At 41.1% G+C, this 20,725-nt stretch overlaps 1 protein-coding gene across 3 annotated transcripts in view; it reads left to right on the top strand.

Annotated features, from left to right (window-relative positions):
- The window catches only part of kcnab1a (potassium voltage-gated channel subfamily A regulatory beta subunit 1a), a 132,928-nt gene that overhangs the window by 26,212 nt on the left and 85,991 nt on the right, over window positions 1-20,725 (top strand). Inside the window, exon 2 of one of the 3 annotated variants that reach the window (XM_030394786.1) lies at window positions 4,933-5,051. The exons of the other annotated variants lie outside the window; for them this stretch is intronic. Coding sequence (XP_030250646.1) covers window positions 5,029-5,051 — 23 coding nt within the window. The 5' untranslated portion in view covers window positions 4,933-5,028. The remainder of the gene's footprint in view (window positions 1-4,932; window positions 5,052-20,725) is intronic. 3 annotated transcript variants of the gene reach the window in all.

Genomic DNA, 20,725 nt, shown 5'->3' with positions numbered 1-20,725 from the left:
TCCTTTTTCTGTATCCAGCTATATTTCGGACCCTTATGGTCGCTATGTGATGATTTTTGGCACCCTGTATAATACACCCCTTGCGCTGGTTAACATCTATGCTCCTAACTGGGATGATGTTAATTTTTTTAACAACCTCTTTAGTTCTATACCAAATTTAGACACACACCATCTAATCCTTGGCGGTAATTTAGTTCTAGACCCTGCCCGTGATCGTTCCTCCAATAAACCTTATCCTGCCTCTAAATCATCTAAGGTAGTTAAATCATTCTTGGAGACCTACAATTATGTAGATCCTTGGCGTTTCAAATTCCCTAACTCCAGATCCTACTCTTTCTTTTCTTCTGTATAATACATTTTCACGTATTGATCATTTCTTTATTGATGCTTTTTTACTTGGTTCTATTAGAACTTGTGATTATCAAGGTATTGTTGTTTCTGATCAAACACCACTCAAACTTGAGCTCGCTTTACAGGAAAGACCCCCAAACAGGTTGTGGCGCTTTAATCCTCTTCTCCTCTCCAACCCTGAGTTTGTCACCTATGTCTCAAACCAAATTGACACATTTCTTTTGACTAATCCTGTGGCTGATACCTCTTCATCTATCCGCTGGGAAGCTTTGAAGTCTTTTCTGTAGGGACAGATAATTTCTTATACATCCCATGCGAATAAGCTTCGCAAAAGTGGAATCTTTGACCTCACTTCCTCCATTCTCCATCTAGATCAGCAATATGCAGTAAACCCTACTCCCGAGCTCCTTAAAGATAGGATCGCTTTACAAGAGTTTGACCTCTTAACAACACAGCGCGCAGAGGAATCACTACTTAAATCCCGCCAAAAACTATTTGAAGACGGGGATAGACCTACTAGACTTTTAGCCCATCAGCCTCGCCAAAAAGCTGCCTCTCGCTCCATTCCCTCTGTAAAAACTGTTTCCGACTCTATCACTTCTGATCACAAGCTCATCAATGATGAATTCAAAAATTTTTATACAAGTCTTTATACTTCTGAATCTCAGCTTAACTCAGACCAGCAATTTTTTCAGTAATTTGAATATTCCCAAAGTAAACCCTGAGGATGTTTTGTTACTTGAAGAAACTATCGCCCCTGAATTTATAAAAAAATCTATTGCTTCAATGCAAAGCGGGGAGGCTGCAGGGCCGGGCGGCTTTCCAGCCGACTTCTATAAAACATTTTCAGACAAATTAGTGCCCCTCTTGCATGCGATGTACACAGAATCCTTTCATACAAAAACTCTTCCTCCGACTTTGTATCATGCCACCATTTCGCTCCTCTTGAAAAAGGACAAGGATCCTCAGTGCTGCTCTTCTTTTCGACCTATAAGCCTCCTTAATCAGGATTTCAAGATTTTGGCTAAAGCCCTAGGTCTAGCCCTAGGTCTAGACGATTCTCCCCTCCATCATTTCAAATGACCAAACTGGTTTCGTCCGTGGTAAACAGTCATTCTGTAATGTACGAAGACTACTCAATATCTTGCATACTCCTTCTCTACATTTGGGTGCTGAGACTGTAATTTCGCTGGACGCGGAAAAGGCTTTTGACCGTGTTGAATGGGATTACCTTTTCTTTGCTCTACAGAAGTTCGGTTTCGGTCTAAATTTCATTTCTTGGATCAGGCTTTTATATGCATCACCCATGGCTTCTGTACTTACTAATTATCAACTCTCTGACCATTTCCATCTAGGTGGAGGCGCAAGACAGGGGTGTCCTTTAAGTCCCCTCTTGTTTTCGATCGCTATTGAGCCTCTTGCCATAGCTTTGAGACAGGATGATAGGATAGAGGGAATTATTCGGGGCGACCAGACACATAAGGTTTCCCTCTATGCAGATGACCTCCTTCTTTTTCTCTCTAACCCTGATACCACTCTCCCTCATGTCTTATCTCTGCTCAGTTCTTTCGGGGCCATCTCAGGGTACAAACTTAATTTGCATGAGAGCGAATATTTTCCCATTACATCATCCCCCCCTCGGCAAAGTGACATACCATTTAAAATTGTAAAGGATTCATTTAAATATCTTGGTGTGACCATCACTCGGACATACTCAAAACTATTCCAGGCCAATTTTGCTCCACTTCTTGAGCGCTGTAAAACTGACTTTGCACAATGGGCAGTCCTTCCTCTTTCTTTGATTGACAAACTTAATTCAGTAAAGATGAACATTCTCCCTAAATTTCGTTATTTATTTCAATGTCTCCCCATTTTTATTACTCACTCATTCTTTAGAACTTTACAACGACTAATTTCTGACTTTATCTGGGAGGGTAAACATGCACGCATATGTAAAGAGTTCCTCGAGAGACCCAAGCGGCTTGGGGGCCTTTCTGCCCCTAATTTCCAACTATACTACTGGGCATCGAACTTGACCAACATGTCTTACTGGCTTTTATCTCCTGACAGTGTAAACTGTCCAGCATGGGTCAATATCGAGGCCTCCCTTTGCCATCCATACTCTCTCTCTGCTCTCTTAGGGGCATCGCTCCCACTCCCAGTTTCAATCCCCAAACATAATGTTGTTGTGTGGCATTCTTTAAGAATTCTGAAACAATTTAAACTTTCCTTTGGCCTGCAGAGCATCTCTCTCCTCTCCCCACTCTCCCACAACCCCTTATTCCCCGCCCCCCCAGCCATTCCTCTGTTTTTAAAACCTGGCATGCCAAGGGCATCCAAAAGCTAGAGCACCTGTACATAGACGGTGTCTTTGCCAGTTTCACACAACTAAAAGAAAAATTTGATCTGCCACAGTCTCCTTTCTTTCAGTTCCTGCAGGTGAGGGATTTTATTAGGAAGAAGTTCCCACATTTTCCCTCTCTTCCACCTAGAACTCACCTTGATCACATTATTAACATGCTTTTACAATGTCAAAGGGGGAGGCTGGCCAAAGTTTATGAATACTTAATTTCAATTAATATGCCCTCTTTAACTATTTTAAAACAGCGCTGGGAAGAGGAGCTGGGCTTTGACATCTCGGATGACATTTGGGATGCAGCCTTGGTTCGTGTACACTTATCATCCATATGTGCATGTCACTGTCTTATCCAGTTCAAGGTTTTGCACCGCCTACATTATTGTAAGACTGCCCTGACAAAAATTTACCCACACATTGACCCCTTGTGTGACAGATGCAAAATGCTTCCTGCGACTTTATACCATATGTTTTGGGGTTGCCCTGAATTAGATCGATTCTGGTCCTCTTTCTTTAATTTATTCTGAAAAATATTTTAAAAACCTGTTACTCCCTGCCCCCTTGTGGCCATTTTTGGTGTAACCTCAGAAAACATATCTATGACCTCTTGTCAGCACAAGGCTTTGGCATTCTCCTCCTTACTAGCACGACAGTTGATTTTACTGGACTGGAAGAATACTTCTCCACCCACCCACATCTCATCAAGAGTATCATGTGTAATCTCAAATTACAAAAGATCAGGTATACTGTCAATGGTGCCCTTCAGAACTTTCACAAGACATGGGATGACTTCATTGAATTTGTAAAGCAATTAGATGGGCTTCAATTGGAGTGATAAACTTCCGGCTGACCCACTATAACTATAACCTGGCTGAGATCAAGTAATTAAATGCACAACTGGACCCCCCACCCCCAATCCTTCCCCTCCTCTAAATGTTGTCCCCTCCTGTGTGTTCGTATATGTGTCTCATTGTCCCCCTTTTTTATTTTAATTTTATTTATTTATTTATTTTTTATAAATAGATAGAAGCGTTCAAGCCACGTCAAAACGAATACACATGTACATGGCTTGGAGCGATGAGCAGAATGTTTTTCCTGGTTAGCGGACATGGCTGAGGACCCCTCTCTCTCAAGACAGGATTCTCAAACCACACCACCAGCACATCTGGGACCCTCCCAAGTTAAAATGAACGCCAGTTAACCTGTCACACTGGTCGAGGCCATTAAGCTAACTGGAGCTGGTTTACAAGGTTACAGAGAGCGAGGCTTAGGATCAGGAATCGTTTGCTTTTGTCTGGCTCTCCGATTTGACCAATTATGCTCTTGACTGAGGTTAGGACCTCCTACCTCCTCATTTACATATGGACACAGAAATACAGAAATAAATAAATTGTAGGTGAACAGAAATACAGAAATAAATGAATGTAGGTGAACAGAAATACAGAAATAAATAAATGTAGGTGAACAGAAATGTAGAAATAAATAAAAAGCATTTATTCTTTTATTTATAATTTTATTTATTTATTTATACATTTATTTATGCATTTATTTATTTATTCATTTATTTATTTCTGTATGTATTTATTTATGCATTTATGCATTTATTTATTTATACTTATGTCAGGTTTAGTCCTCCATAGCATCGGAATTAAATTGACATGAGTAAATAAGTATGTTGGTGGATTGTCCCCGTCTGGATTAGAAGATTTAGAGAATATGAGCAGGCTAACTAGCACACTGGATAACAATAGCAACACATGCAACAGGCTGATAAATGTCAATTCTGTTCTCTAAATATAACTTAATCCAACGCTGTCAATTCATACTAGCAGCGAGGTTAATGTGTAGGGAGTGTGATTGTAGTTAAACATCGATTTAATATCATTGAGGCTGCAGAATGAAGGGTGAAGCTTATGATATGAGGACATTGATTCTGGAATGCAAGCTCATAATGTCGTCAGTTTATGTTTTTATATATATAAATATATAAGCTAGAAATAGAGCTATTTTATGAAATACTGCAGCCCATACAATTATACAATAGCCTACTATATTAGGGCTGTCAGTTTTCATTTGATATTCGAATATAGGTGCAGTGATGCCACTTCACAACTTTATTTTGCATGAAGCAGGCCAGGAGTGCTGAGTAGACAATGGTGAGACTGAAAAGACATAATGAATGCGATGTTTTTCAAGCAGTCATACTAAACAAATGTCCCTAACAGGTGATATCATCTTGCGTATATTTGGGAACCTACAGTAGGAGCACTTTGTTGTGGAGCGTCAGTGATGCTGCAGGCCAGGAGTACTAAGTGGACCACATGGAGACTGAAAACATAGTAAGGTGGGTCAGGCATAATAAATCATACTAAATGGGTATTACCTTGCAATATTATTAAAGGAATCATATTAAATATAACTATTGCTATTTTTCATATCATTTGATACACCTGTGCAACATCATGCAGTGCAGTACAACAGCTGTGCCATAAATTCTGCTGTTATAAATCTTATACATGTTCAGTTTTTGTTGACATTATCAGAAAGGCGTTCATTCTACTTTATGTTATTTGTTCAGGTCATAGTGGGTGGTGGTGCTCTGCTGGACTGCATTATCTCAACAATTGTTGCTTATAATTTGCCTTCAAGTATTTTAACGGAGAGGGCAAAATATCAGGAACAGTGATGAATATAATGCACCCCAGCACAGCAGACACTTTTTGACAATGTCTGCTAAAACTAGAAATATGTAAGTTTTATAAATGTAAGAATGTATGGAAGAGCAGTTGAACTGGATTGTCTTAGATTGCACAAGTGCGCCTTATGACATGGGTGATGAGTCTGTATATTAGTATGATATGTATATTAGTAACTGTAATGAATATATAGTTAATTAATAATTTTAAGTAATTTAAGTAAGAATTGATGCTGCATATCAGGAGAACTGAAGAGTAACCCCCAATTTCCACTGGATACGTCTCCGCTGCGTTGCGTCTCCGCCACGCCAGCGGAGCAGATACGTTTCACTTTAGTCAATATGTCAATCCCCACCAGGTCCGCTGCGCTGCGTATCTGCTCCATCCCAGCTCCGGCAGTCCGGAGCCCTCCGGCACAGATACGCAGGACTTCTATATCTGGCGGATGCCGGAGCACAACGCAGCAATTCAGCTGAATTTAGCACGGAGCAGACAGGAAGTCAAGTGCCAAAATAACAAACAGCATCCGGTTACCTTTCAAAATAAAACACTCCATGTTGACACCAGCACACAAATCTCCCAAAAGAGACAAACACAAGCTCTTCTGCTGATCCTTCGGTCGGGAACACTTTATGTTGTTGTTTTTAATAACACAGACCTATAACTGCGGTCGTGAGTGATTATGTGATTATTGCGGGAACTCCTCTGCCTTGTGAGCCAGCTGTCTACCGTACTGCGCCGTGGCGGACTCAAACCGCAACCGGTGGGATTGCCGGACGGCGGAGCAAAACCGGATCGGAGCCGCAACGCAGCGGACACGTATCCAGTGGAAATTGGGGGTCAGGACCAAAGATCTTATAGCTCAGGAGGATGTTACATGTCTGTTGTTAATGATGGTTGCCGGGTTCTGGTAGTTGCTGGAACAGTGATGTTTGCTGGATACAGGTAGGTGGAGGGGCAGTGATGCTGGCTTTGTCCTGAAAACACTAATTTTTTGCAAAGCATTTATTGACCATTATTTACCGATTATCGTGGTTTTCCTGTTGTTTTCTATTGTCCGCTAAGCACTTCCTGGAACTTTTGGAGGGCTACATGGACCGAGGGTTCGGCCAGCGTTTTCTCTTAGACAGTAGGCGTTTAAAGTGACGAATCAGAAAGGGGGGGGGGGGGGGGGGTTGTGGGGCCGTCTATTCAATGCCCGCCCCCAGAGTGCCAAAACTCAGCAGAGTCGAGCGAGCAGGAGGCAAAGAGGGAGACAGCGAGCGTGTACACAGAGGCCGCGAGCGTGCAGAGAGTGACCGCGAGCGCGCAGAGAGTGACCGCGAGCGCTCAGAGAGTGGTCTTTATGCGCGCTGATTATGGTTTTATGCGTGCGGATATTGGCACTGAAATGACGCCATACAATTTGCTGTCAAACTGGGCTGGTTCAAGTGTTTAATTAAGATGGATTTTAATAATTATAGAACTGGTTATGATGATTAAAGTCACTTGTAAGGACATTTAACCTTCCACATTATACCATTAATTGCCATTATAACCATAACTGACTTTAATTGTATCGCAATTTGTTATTATATTTTGGCTCTACTCTACTGTAAGACTGTCATCAATACATGGGATGGAGGTGATTGGCAGTGATAGATACAAGGTCATGACACTTTGACCCTTCTTACCTTCTCCAGCTGTCTCAAGTCTAAATGACAAATGGTAATCTAAAGCTCCTCTGAGAACACTAAATGGATACACTCAGGATTATGACCCAGTGTTGACCTGTGTGTGCGTGTGCATGTTTGTGTGGATGATACAAGTGAGTGAATAAAGAGGGCTCTTAAGTTACAATCTGTTGGTATGATCACATGCCTCATATGGCATCTTGTTAGGATATTCCAAACAGCCTTATTGCCCTAGCATTTTCTGAGTAAGGCATGTGGGATATGCCAATATTATTTGTGTTTTAGGAGCACTCTTTGGACGTATGCAACTCATTCAGAACACGCGTCTCAACTGGGGTTTTCACCACAGTTCATGACAAAGGGCCTCTTGCCAATTACAGTCAGTTCTGTGTTGTCATGGATGCATTGTACAAAAACTACAAATTCAAATGTTTGCAAGGCTGGGGTAAAGATTATTTGCAGAGGGTTGAGTGTCTCAATATTATTAGAAATTGTCTTGTTGTCTGTGCATGATTCTCCATTAGGCACAGATTTAGAAGGCTTTACAAAGAATCTTTTATTATAAGCTAACCTCGTAATTCTGAGGAGTCATGTACCGAAGTAGTAATTAATCTATATCTCTATAACATAAAGACCTTTTGGTCTGGGGAAGAGGTGGTTTTATATTCAGGGGTACTTTTGTTGGTCCTATGAGCGGAGGTGGCAGCTGCAGAGTGTCTGGCATCTTCCCACTGTAACACACCTCAGTGCTCGGCCACTGGATAATTGAAGCTCTGGCTTTTATTCAAAGCTGAGTGGGGATGTTTTGTGTAGAGCTGTTCTGCCAGTTTGACAATGCTGAAGAGTACATGAACCCAGTTTACTCACCTTCATGTTTGTAAAATAAAGTTTACCTTGATTTTTGTGCTAACAAGTTTTTTATGATGCGGATCTCAACATACAGGAAATGTAAGTTTAACGAGGAGACGGCCTTTAAATGCTGTTACTTTTCCCCAGAAAACAAAACCCTGAAGGACAGGGGTCGCACTACACACATCACAAAAGGGTCAAAGCAAACTGGTCCCTTGATATCTAAAAGGTGGCAGTGGGGATGCTACCAAATTATGGCAAAAACATTGGACCCAAAAACCAAATGGGAAGTGGGAGTCACTGAACAGAGGGAGAACAAAATGCATAGAAACTGGCCAAAAGAGAAAAATCTCAAACACAGTCAACTCAGCTTTTCACCTAAACAGAAAATGCTGAAAGCCAACCGATGATGTTGACTCGCAACACTGAGCAGGGGAACTGCAACCCCCTTATATATGCTGTGTCCCAAGTCAGGGTCTGCATCCTTCGGAGGCCGCATTTGAAGGCCAATTACGTCACAACGCCGCGTGAAGGTTCTCCAAATTCAAAGGCTCCTCCAAATGAACAAATGCGGCCTTTACCTCTTTTTGGAGGAGGCACTGCTACTTTCCTTTGTGGCCTCCCCTATCCCAAGAAAGAAAGAAAGAAAATTGCAACATCGTGTGGCGTAGATCATCACTTTTGCAGGCCTGAGCGGCAGAAATCGTGATATAAGGGTAAGGGTGGGAACATCTGGTGACGCAACCAGGAAGGCTAGACCGTCCCATTTAACAACGGTTGATGCAGCCTTCAAAGGTCTCTCTGAAGGACTCGCCTTCGAAGACCGTAAAGGCCGGGTCCCTTGAAAGATGCAAACCGTGGATTGGGACACAGCAATAGTCTTCCAGCTGACTTATTGCAGCCAGCTGAGGGAGGACATCACAGGTGCAGCCAATAGCTTCTGAAGACCTGTGACCTACATCTTGAGAAATCCCTGTTCACATAAGGACCTTGGGGAATCTCCGATCTTTGTCCATAACAATGCAATTATTTATTTTTCTGACCTTCAAAAACTCTTCATCAACTTGATATCCATGTATGCACCTCTTGCACATGACTCACTTTGGTAAATTGCCATGTGCCCATAAAATGAGATGGCTGCAAAGATTAAAGACTGACTACAAAAACAAAACAATTAAAACGTAATTATAATGTGCAGTGATTGGTCATTAAAATCACATTACAATCCATCGAAAGCTCACATGTGCTTCCCCCACAAACATGCTCACAGCTCTGCCTCTATGAGGAGAGGGAGGAAGGGATGAGAGATTCCCATTTGAGACCCAGCACCTTCGATCTTCATAGTATGGTCCATGATTGACGTGAGGATGACCTCAGGGCCAAGACTCATCACTGTGGCAGGCTTATGGCTGTAATATCCTTGACCCATGATCTATTCCGCTTCTATGTGCAAACCGCTTCTATGATACAAAGTTTGAACCAGGAGTAAATCCCCAGGAGATGTGTATGACATTCAGGTGACATCATCAGCCGTAGTTGCATGCATTTCAAGCTTATTCCCCAGGATGCTCAGCTAATATTAAATAACTGCACAGGAAATAAGATCATGCTCTAACCCGAGTGAGTGCTCACATACACTATGAAACTTTAATAACTATAATGTAGCTATATGCTGATGTGTGCAGCATACATTTGCCACATTCACATTTTACAATGTAACATGTAAGCTGCCTGTTGTTCCCTTGATTCAGCCTGGAGCTGATTGCTGGAAGAGCTGGGGGTGTGGCAGCCTCCATAGTGTCACCATTTGTACCGAGACCAAGGTCACTGAAGTGGCAGGGGTGAAATTGAAATGCTGCTTCTATGGATTTTAATGGATATGATTGACTAATGAAGCATTCATGCTCTCCTTCTTTTTATGTCATTCTGCCCTTTGACCTGTGGCCTCAGTCATGCATGGACGAAGTAGGAGAGATTTAATGATGGTGCCACTTTGTGTTTATTATTGTAATTTAACAGAGCTGTCACATGGAAATGACAAACTGACTTGTTCTTTTGGGCTGCTCAAAGCTGTTATATTATGTTTTCTCAGTTGACACATCCTAAGCCTCTCAAGTCACACACTATGAAGGTTTATTAAAATGTAATCCATTTACAAACATTCAGTTGTCAGAAGCAGCCATCTCAATAAACAGCACTCACATTGTTTACTGGTCAGAAATAAGACCGACTCAATGTTGCGATTAGTGTTTATATAAAAAAAAATTTTTGTGTTCAGGCTGTCTTTCGGAAGTGGACCCTTAACCCACCAGCTAGAGGCGTCTTAAAGGAGAACTTTGGTCGATTTAAACATGCAGCTTCTTTGCTCAAGCTACCCTTGACTTGCCAGTACAGAAGATGCGAACAAATTTGGTCCAACCATTACAGAGCTCCGTGAACGGAGACTTAGCATTGAACGCTAACAGCATGGGGTCAGAACTTTACACTGTGTTTTAAGCGTCTTAACATGCTCGACATCTCACACCAAAAGTTATGCAACATCAACCGACACCTTACAACACAGCACTGTAGCGTGTATGACTCAAAATGAATAAAAAAGTAGTTAAAACAGTGTGTTTGTGCAAGGAGCTACTTACCTGTTTGTTGACATCTGTGTGTTCTGGTAGCTAGACCAAACTAGTATAACCATCGAGTGTGCACTTAACAGGCTCAACAGGCTATTGTAAGGCTCATTGCTCATGACAGGCTGTAACATGGACATGTACATTATGAACATAAACACGAAAATGCTGGAATACGCTTCCGTCTCCGCCAGTGAGGGAGTAAGCGCACGCTCGACAGATCGACTAGTTTGGTCTGGCTACCGGAACACACGGATGTCAACAAACAGGTACGTGGCTGCTTGCACAAACACACTGTTTTAACTACTTTTTTATTCATTTTGAGTCAGTGCTGTGTGCTAAGGTGTCTGCTGATGTTGCATAACTTTTGGTGTGAGATGTGGAGCATGTTAAGACGCTTAAAACACAGTGTAAAGTTCTGACCCCATGCTGTTAGCATTCAATGCTAAGTCTCTTTTAACAGAGCTCTGTATTGGTTGGACCAAATTTGTTCGCGTCTTCGGTACTGGCAAGTCAAGGGTAGCTTGAGCAATGAAGCTGCATGTTTAAATCGACCGAAGTTCTCCTTTAAAGATACCATTTGTAAGATTTCTGCATTAAAATGTCAAAATCTGGGTTCCCTGTCAGATAGTTGAAGTTTTAATGTTACATTTTGGTCCTTCCCCTGTTGCCTTGAACACCCCCCCCCCCCCCCCCCCCCCCCCCCCCCCCCCCACATCATCCACCAACCCATTTCATATATGTAAATGTTTAATTTCCATATTTGAGACATATTTCTGTCTCCATATTTGCTAGACATGTAGAATAACAAAACAACAAATGGAATATAAGTGGAGAATTTTACTACACATTTTGCTGTTCGGTGGCATATACATCAAACTACACTGCAACTTTTAAGAAATGTGAAGTCACTTTACCTACTTACTTTTTTCCTGCATTTTTTTTATGGACACAAACAGTGTTTCCAACCTAGTTCTAACACCTGGAGAAGCTTATTAAAGTATCTGACTCTCCAAGGGGTGGCACTCGAAAAGTTTGTAGATACAAGGGACATTTTCAGCTTCTTTACCTTGGTGTGCTCTTCTCTTGTTTCGCTTACCGTACAGTTTTGGTAGGTCTGTGAGGACAAAACAATTCAGATCTGCTCTACAGCAGTGTCTGGTCTCACTGTTAACAACCTCCCTACTGCTGCCACAGATGGTTCAGTCCATGGCAGGGGGAACAGCTCAGTCCTATGGGCAGGAGATGAGGAGGGTTGACATCCCTGATTCTGCCCTGTCCAGTTACGTCATCGCACTCCAGGCAAAGCCACAGACAAGGGCATCAGTTTACAGTACTGTACTGCACTGAATGTATGTTGAGACCAACAGTATGTAACCAACACATTTTTGGTTAGATTTCTTTCCTTACATGAAATGTACTCTGTCACTTTTGCATTTGTATCACCAATATAAGAAGAGATTAGACATGAAGCACTCAGTCAGATTCTAGTACAATGTCAATCTGTTCATAATCTGTGAATTCATTATTTAGCTCAAGCTAAATAGATATGTTCAAAAACTGCAGTTGAATGGCAGTAACAGCTGGAACACTTTTAATTAAACGCCCCTTGAATGCTTTTAGGTTGACATCAGCAACCTTGGATGTAACAGATATGCATTGTGTTGCAAAATACAAATGTGCCATCTGATATATAATAAATTATCACTGCAAAACGTATTTTTGTGTACAACGCACATTTCTATATACAAAAATAGCAGGCGTGCTTGAATACTGTTTTGTTTAACTTGTCCATGTAATGTCTCTAACAGGTCTATATCTTTGCTCGTTAGAAAAGTCTGTGATTTTGTTCTTTGACATTGTTTTCTTCAGGAATGGTTGTGTTAGTTGAGTAAACAGTTACTCAGGAACGTACAATGAGTTTTAAATGCGGCAGCTTGGGTTTCCGTTTGTTAGTGTCTCTTTGCGTTTTAATGAGCACGTTTGGATGCGCTCACATGCACTTGTATAAGTGTACGTGAGTGTTTTGTGCACTTTGTGCAAGAAAAACCGTGTCTGTCTGCCGCATCTGTAATAGAAATAATACTCTCATTAGCATTAGGTTAGAGAGCACTGACCTGAGGAAGGCTAGACAGTTGGGTGGTGATGCACAGTACGAAATTATTAAAGCGCGCATGCACACACACACACAAACATGTTTATACACAAGCTATATACACTCACACATAACGTGGGGCATCTCATGGGGATTTCAATATGTAGTGTGTGGGCTTTTGCTGACAAAGCTCATGATCCTGCAAGAAGTAGAACACACACAGACACTCATACACACACAGGTGCAAAAGTAGGACACAGTTGCCGCCTTACGTGCAGAGTTATGAGTATGTCATCACTTGTGCTTGCGGGGCAGCTGCTGGGAAAACAAAAACAAAACATGGATGTTAATCAGAAAAGTGGGAGGAAAAGGCTTAGAATATGTATAACCTGAAAAATAAATCCACCTTTTCATTTGTATTTTTTAGACATAACCAGCAGAAAGCATTTGTCACTGTGATGGTTGGTCAATTGGTCGGTTTTAAAAACCGACACACACATCCGTGCTTGTGTCATAACAGGACACAGCTACACAGACTGAGAGGCTGACTGCTTCATCAGTTTAGGTTTAACTCTGCAGGAAGAGTAGAGAGATCCAAGGCTTTAAGGGTAATGGGTCAGTTGTTGTGGTCAATCAAAAATTATGTGTTGTCTTCTTTACCTCTGAATTGCGTGCGTGCGTGTGTGCGCGCGCACACACACACACACACACACACACACACACACACACACACACAAAGGGAGACTGTTGAGAGACCCCCGTAGCAAAATACTCCATTTACATTAAGACCTAGGTCTTTAATATTTAATTCAGAGCATTACTGCAGTTGTGTGTATTTTTCAGGGAGCAGAACAGCAGTAAATTACCTTTAGCATGCAGACTAATGATGTTCTTATGATCTTAACACATACAGTTTTATTTGTCGCTTTCTGCACTCGCCTCTGCTTCTCCTATCTGAGCTGCAGAGGAGCTGTAAACTTTCTATTAAAACATGAATGCCAGTATTGATCGCTGCTGAATTGTAGCCCCCTTTACCAAGCAACAGAGCAATAAATGTGTGGTATTTCAGATAATTTAATAAAACCTGTCACAGTGCACTGTGTTCTTGGTTTTGAGTTCATTTTCCCTGTGTTAAATGAGAAATATTGATTTCAGGCTTTAACACAATCCATATTTCACATGCATTTCAGTCATAATTGATTGTGTGCCTATGTGAGCTCCTGTTAAAAAACAAAGCAAATATGTAGAAAATGTTAAAGATATTACACAAATCATTTGTCTCAAATTGTTCAGAAAACATAAATAATGGCCTACAGGCCTTTACGAGCAGCTCCATTAGGTTGAACATCTTAGTTTAGTGTGTTAGCATGCTCACACCTGCTACTAGGTATGAATCAAAGTGCAGCTGAGGCTGACAGTAAGTTTTTGCAGGTATTTGGTCTTAAACCAAAGTATTGGATGCCATCACGTCCAATTGTATTGAGGACCTGGCTAAATCCCTGCTCATGAGTCTGAAAAAAAAAGAAGAAGCAGCCTGCCTCATACAGAGGGGAAGAACGTAACCGAAGATTAATAAATAGAAACAACTGTTTAAGATACTGTAGAGACATGTAGGTGATGTTGCTGTGACTCTGTCAGGTGACAGGTGTCTATTGAATAGTACTGCAGTTTGTGTATGGATGCTAGGCCAAATTACGGGAAGTCCCACAGCGGGATGTGAATTTGTAACCACCAAACAAGAGGAAGAAACTCTTAATTAGCGGAAAGTGATTTGATACGGTAAACACCATTTTTGTGTAATTGTAAAGATGTTACTCTGATGTCTCATTCTCTTGCAGGCACCATGGAGCTGTGCTACAGACAGTTGACAGAAACACTGAAGTGCAGAGAGCTGTTGCTAGGGAAATGATGACTGTCTCACCTAGTAGAGTTGGTGTTAACTGGCTAGTTTATTGAAGATGACATTCTTGCAAGTAATGTCAAGTTTCCACTGATGTTCTCTGAATGTCCGTGTACGGCGGAATAGCCCCCATCAAGAAACGTTACAATTCATCCTGAGGGTAACTTTGAAGTGTGAAGCAAATTTCACAGTAAGCCTTCCAATAATTAAGACATTACACTTAAAACTGCAAATGTCACCTTCATGGTGGCACACCATCATCTTTGTGATAATCCAGTAGTCCTATTTCAGTCTGGACCAAAGTGGTGGACTGACTGATTGACATTGTCTTTTGCCTTAGAACCACTGGTAGCATGGCTAAAGAGGTTGAAAAGTTTGTTTTGTTACCCAAGCTTCATTAACTAGAGGGTCACAGCTTTTGGTCATTTTAGGAGTGATTCACAGTTTGAAAATCAAATTAGTCATTGAACTTTAGTGATACCAATACCCGACCCGAATTTGGATATCTGCCGATACGATACTATTCCGATACCAGAGTTCTGTTTGCTTTGTTATTATTATCATCATCATTATTGTTGATTTTATGAGGCTGACATAAACTCCTCTCTACAGGCAAGCATGACATTGGGCATGTTGGCTAGCCACAGTTCTGCTCAATGCTAGCCTGCTAGCTGGCTGCAAACTGTGGAATGGATTTCCTGAACGGGGGTGTCATAAAAAGGGTTCTTTCAAAAATGAAGAATGGATGGCTGGGGTCACAGATATGCTTTGAGGTGCTTTTATTAACAAAAAAAATTTGAAGAAAGAAATGATTACGTCTTCTGCTGCAAACAGGAAAAAGGCAAAAATTATATTACCACACAGGTTTTGGTCCAGTAACTTCCTTTTCAGTTTGACTTCCACCTTCAGACTGATTCAGCTCTCTCTCGAGGCCAGTGGGGGGGCCACAGGCTTATATATGCTCAGCCCCTCCCTCCAGACCAACCAACTGTTCTCAGTCAATTAACCCACATTTTAACACCAGAACTCACCATTCCTGTAATTCATGTACATTAATTTAATCCATGCCAATATACTTTAGCATCACCCTGAAATCTCATAAATAAACTATGTAGTTTTAACAATAAACACAATTTACCTCTCACTCAATCAAACATGGTATCTCCCACAATCATCAGACATGAGTGTGCTCCCCCCTCCCTCCTATAAAGGAAGCACTCAGCTTCAGCTCTGGTTCACACCCTGAAGCTGTGAAAGGACAAACTCAAAGATTGGTGAGATCCAAACAAACAAATTAAACAAACAAAATAATGAACTAATGTGTCTTTTATATTAATTTATTGAAATATTGTGAAATTGTAAATGGGGATTGAAACTAATTTATTGCAGTGCGTGCACTCACTACAAATACAGAGGGATGAATGGGTGTGTGTGAGTGTTTGTGTGTTGATAACCAGGTGTGAGTGTTTTACCAGGTGCTGTCCGTTAGTGACAACATCTTTGTCACAGGGGGCGTGTCTCATAACTCTGTGTCTCATTGAGCCACACCTCCGTTCAAGAAATCCATTCCACAGTTTGCAGCCAGCTAGCAGATTAGCAGGACATTTCCGATCCGTGAATTACGTTTAGTATCAGACCTGATACAGATAATGGATCGGATCAGCCCCATCCCTAGCTTCTGATTAATGTCTTCATGTCACTCTGCAAGTAGTCCATTCATTTGTTATGATGGAACTTCATTCAAAGCAGAGCTCCACCAAAAAGCCTACAATCATTGCGGAAGGTTATTGGAGGTGTTTTGGATTTTGGACATCTGGGGCGAACTATTTCTTTCTTAGCTGAAGCCGACAACGGGACAAAATAAATGTAAAGAGAGACATAGTTGAGTTCTTATTTTCGTTTTGACAAGTATAATAAATGTTATTGTCTACCCCTTACATGACCTGGCAAGTGACATTATACAAAAAAAGCATAAGAATAACTCCCTCGACATGGTTTGACAATACTGCCTCTAGAGCCAGCTGCACAACGAGAAAATGTCATAGCATGATTAGAATAGCCTGACCTGACAAGACAACGGAGAAAATAATTGCATGCTTGGTTGTTGGGTCAGCTGGGTATCAAACCTCAATACCTATGCAGTAATGACCAAAGTACACTACTATGTCAGTAGAATTACACTACCATGTCAGTAGAATTACACTACCAGTTTTTTCTTTATTTTTTAATGACTATTTACATTGTAGATTCTCACTGAAGGCATCAGAACAGTGAATGAACACATATGGAATTATCTAGTAAACAAAATAACTCTAAATATGTTTCATAGTTTAGATTCCTCAGAGTAGCCACTCTTTGCTTTGTTGACAGCGCTGCGAACCCTTGGCCTTCTCTCAATGAGCTTCATGATGTAGTCACCTGAAATGGTTTTCACTTCACAGGTGTGCCTTGTCAGGGTTCATTTGTGGAATTTCTTGCCCTCTTAATTAGGTTAGGAAGGTTAGGACTGTAGGAACACAAGCCTTTGTCTCTGCATCTTAAAGTGGTCTCATTTCGGCCATGATTACCTTAACCCAAATCGACTCCTTTTTCCAGCATATGGGACTGAAAGCCCCCATACCCGGGCCTGGCAAATCCTCTCCTCTTCACAAAGTGAGAGAATGTTGTTTATCTTGCTATAAACAGATCACCAGAGATCTTCTTTTAGTAATTTACAATGACTAAGCACATCTGGTCTGTTCCCCTTCCTCCAAAGAAGATGAACCCCTTTTCCTAAGGTCAAACAAGGTCAAGCCCGATAGTGTTTTCTTTCTCCACACCAAAAGGAAGGAGGACTGCTTTCTAACATAGATGTGGTGATTTAAGATGTCTTACTAATCTACGTCTCTCTCCCTCTGGAACATTCTCCAGTGGGGGAAGGCTTAATGGGAAACCTAATCTGTGTGTTCTTCTCCTCACATGTCCAACTGTTATTTACAACCGTTGTTGTTCCTGGGTCTGACATACCAATCCCCCTTGCAGTCTAGCCTCACCCAAATTCAAATAAGTCCTAAATAACTAATAAACTACATCTCAATTTCTTAATTTTAGCAGATTCCGAAATAGCGTAAGAAGGTCATACAATAGATCTTTCCCATGGTATTGTCAAGCCCAAATGAAGTTTATTACTCAGTAAGTTTGAGGTTAACAGAAACCACCCCTCCCCTTTGTCGATGGAGGAGATACTTGGAGATCATCATTCCTCGTGTAATACTTGTGTCATTTACCAGTTAAATGTCTGATATGTTTTGTTAAAGATAGAACTACAAGGAATATGTATAAGTCCTTGGTTCTACTGTGTATTGTATACTTTATTGTTATATGTTGTATACTTTATGGCTTCATGTCTTAATCAGGTTATAATTCTTTTGAATGACAAATGATCATTATCATGTTGCATCTTTTCACGAAGGCAAAAATTCGACTTTTAAGATGGTGAAGTTTTGGGAAGGTTAAAACATGATTTCAAAACATTAAATCCAATAGTATAGTTAGATTAACTTTTTTGGAGCCTCAACTCAGATCACAGGAGGTGTGACACTGTCAGCCAGCCCCTTCTGATCCATCTGCTGCAGGTCATAAAACAGACCTCTCTGCTCTGCTCGCCCCTTCTCTCACTCTTCTTCTCCGGGCTCTCTTCCCCCCGTTTCTCCTCCTGACTTCTTCTCTTCACTTCTCCCACTTCTCTTCTCTTTTCTCTTTCTTTTCTTTTCTTTTTGTTTTTAAAGTAATCTTTAGTTTTATTTTTGCAACAAGCTCTAAGACAAGCGAATTGAATCTCTACTTTAAGTGTTTTACTTTAATCCAAGTTTTAATAGAACAAATTATTTTCTTTTTGATTTTTGATTTTATACTGTTAAAGTATTGCCGCCTGATTCAGAGGAAGTTGAATTAGTTTCAGAATCAGAACTTAAGTACCACTACTTGAAACCACCAAGAAAAGTCTTTTTCAAGACTGTGATCATCTGATGAAGAACGTTGCAAGCCTTGCAAGGAGTCTCCAACAAAAAGAGACTTTGTGTGCTCCCAGCCGAGACCGACTCTGCCCCCAGCGCTCCCAAGGCGGAAACCCCGCTGGGCCTTCGGACCAAGAGTTCTTCAACAGAGTACCGGCCCTCCCTCTGGCTACTGGACCGACGCGCCTGGCCGTAGTCCAACCCAGAACTCTCAAGAACACCAAACTTCAGTGCCTCCTGACTCCCAGACAAAACCGGCTGAACGCCTTCATGCAGCTGGATCCACACACGTGAGAATGAGTGGTGTCTAAAGTTCTGACTTCTGTCCAAAGTTCTGACTTCTGTCTAAGTTCTAACTTCTATCTTATGAATTTAAGAGAATTAAGATTAGGGTCTCGTAGTATTAAAAATTACTCCCGTAATATTTAATATGTATAACGCGACCCTTTTACTTTACCATCTACCGACGGTCACACGACGTTATTACTTTCCTTATTAGAGTCTCTACCTTCTCTGTTATCTGTTGTTTGTCTAAAATTGTCATGTCCTTTATTTTACCCCAAATTATTTAGTCAATAAACATATATAATCGTTTGTCTTTGTCTGGAACTTAATTTTAATGTGGAGAACCGATGGATACGTGCAAAGAAGTCACTACTTCAGAATATTTAGACTGAATAAACTGATTTTGAATGGACTCTAACTGTCCAAGCCAACTGGTACAGTTAGGTGTTTGGAATAATGTCTTCCGGATTATTCCAATAACTAAACACGGAGGTGGTGCCCCAATTACGAGTGTAATATTAATTGTCAGTGATTAATAATCATATATATATATCGAAGTAGTGTGTGAGCAGTGTCTCCTACATTATATATATTTATGGTGCTGCCCAGGTGAGGCCCATATACTAACCTACAGGACCATCAGTTGTGTTGTGCAGAAGTCAGGTTGGTACACAGCTGACAGCCCTATTTGACAACGCGTAGAATTCATATTATGGCAAGAACCACTCAGTTAAGTAAAGAGAAACGACAGTCCATCATTACTTTTAGAAGTGAAGGTCAGTCAGTCCGGAAAATTGCAAAAACTTTGAATGTGTCCCCAAGAGCAGTTGCAAAAACCATCAAGCGCTACGACAAAACTGGCCCACATGAGGAACGCCCCACGTAAGGAAGACCAAGAGTAACTTTTGTGGCTGAGGATAAGTTCATCCGAGTCACCAGCCTCAGAAATCACAAGTTAACAGCACCTCAGATTAGAGCCCAGATGAATGCCACACAGAGTTCTAGTAGCAGACACATCTCTACATCAACAGTTCAGAGGAGAATGTGCTAATCAGGCCGTTATGGTCAAATAGCTGCTGAAAAAACACTATTAAGGAAAAGCAACAAGCACAGGGGATTTGTTTGGGCCAAAAAACACAAGGAATGTACATTAGACCAGTGGAAATCTGTTCTTTGGTCTGATGAGTCCAAATTTGAGATCTTTGGTTCCTGGCTGTGTAAGGGCTATTTGACCAAGAAGGAGAGTGATGGAGTGCTGCGCCAGATGACATGGCCTCCACAGTCACCTGACCTAAACCCAATCGAGATGGTTTGGGATGAGATGGACTGCAGAGTGAAGGCAAAAGGGCCAACAAGTGCTCAGCATCTCTGGGAACTTCCTCAAGAGTGTTGGAAAACCAGTGTGCAAAGCAGTCATCAAAGCAAAGGGTGGCTATTTTGAGGAATCTATTTTTGTTTACTACATAATTCCATACGTGTTCATTCATAGTTTTGATGCCTTCAGTGAGAATCTACAATGTAAATAGTCATGAAAATAAAGAGAAACCGTTACATGGTCCAAACTTTTGACTGGTAATGTAAATGTTTAATTTAAACTACTGAGGGCATCCAACATTTGCTCCTCTTTATTTAGTTAATCAGACATAACCACATAATCAAACTGAACTTGGTAAGTCAAAGTGTTCTGTCTTTTGTTATAACTGATTAGTAACACATCACAGTTAATAGCCTATAAACAATGAAATGATATGAATCTGCCATGTAACTAGTAACTAAATGTATCAAATAAATGTGGTGTAATAGAAGTGTAAGGTAGCAGAAAAGAGAAATTGTCAAGTAAAGTACGTACAATAGCTGCACTTAGGTACAGCTATTGTACAGTAATTTGTTACTTTCCATCACTT

This window comes from Sparus aurata, chromosome 2 (assembly GCF_900880675.1).
Source record: "Sparus aurata chromosome 2, fSpaAur1.1, whole genome shotgun sequence".
NCBI lineage: Eukaryota > Metazoa > Chordata > Actinopteri > Spariformes > Sparidae > Sparus > Sparus aurata.
The sequence above is the reverse complement of the archived record's forward strand: the minus strand, read 5'-3'. Positions and strand labels throughout refer to the sequence as shown.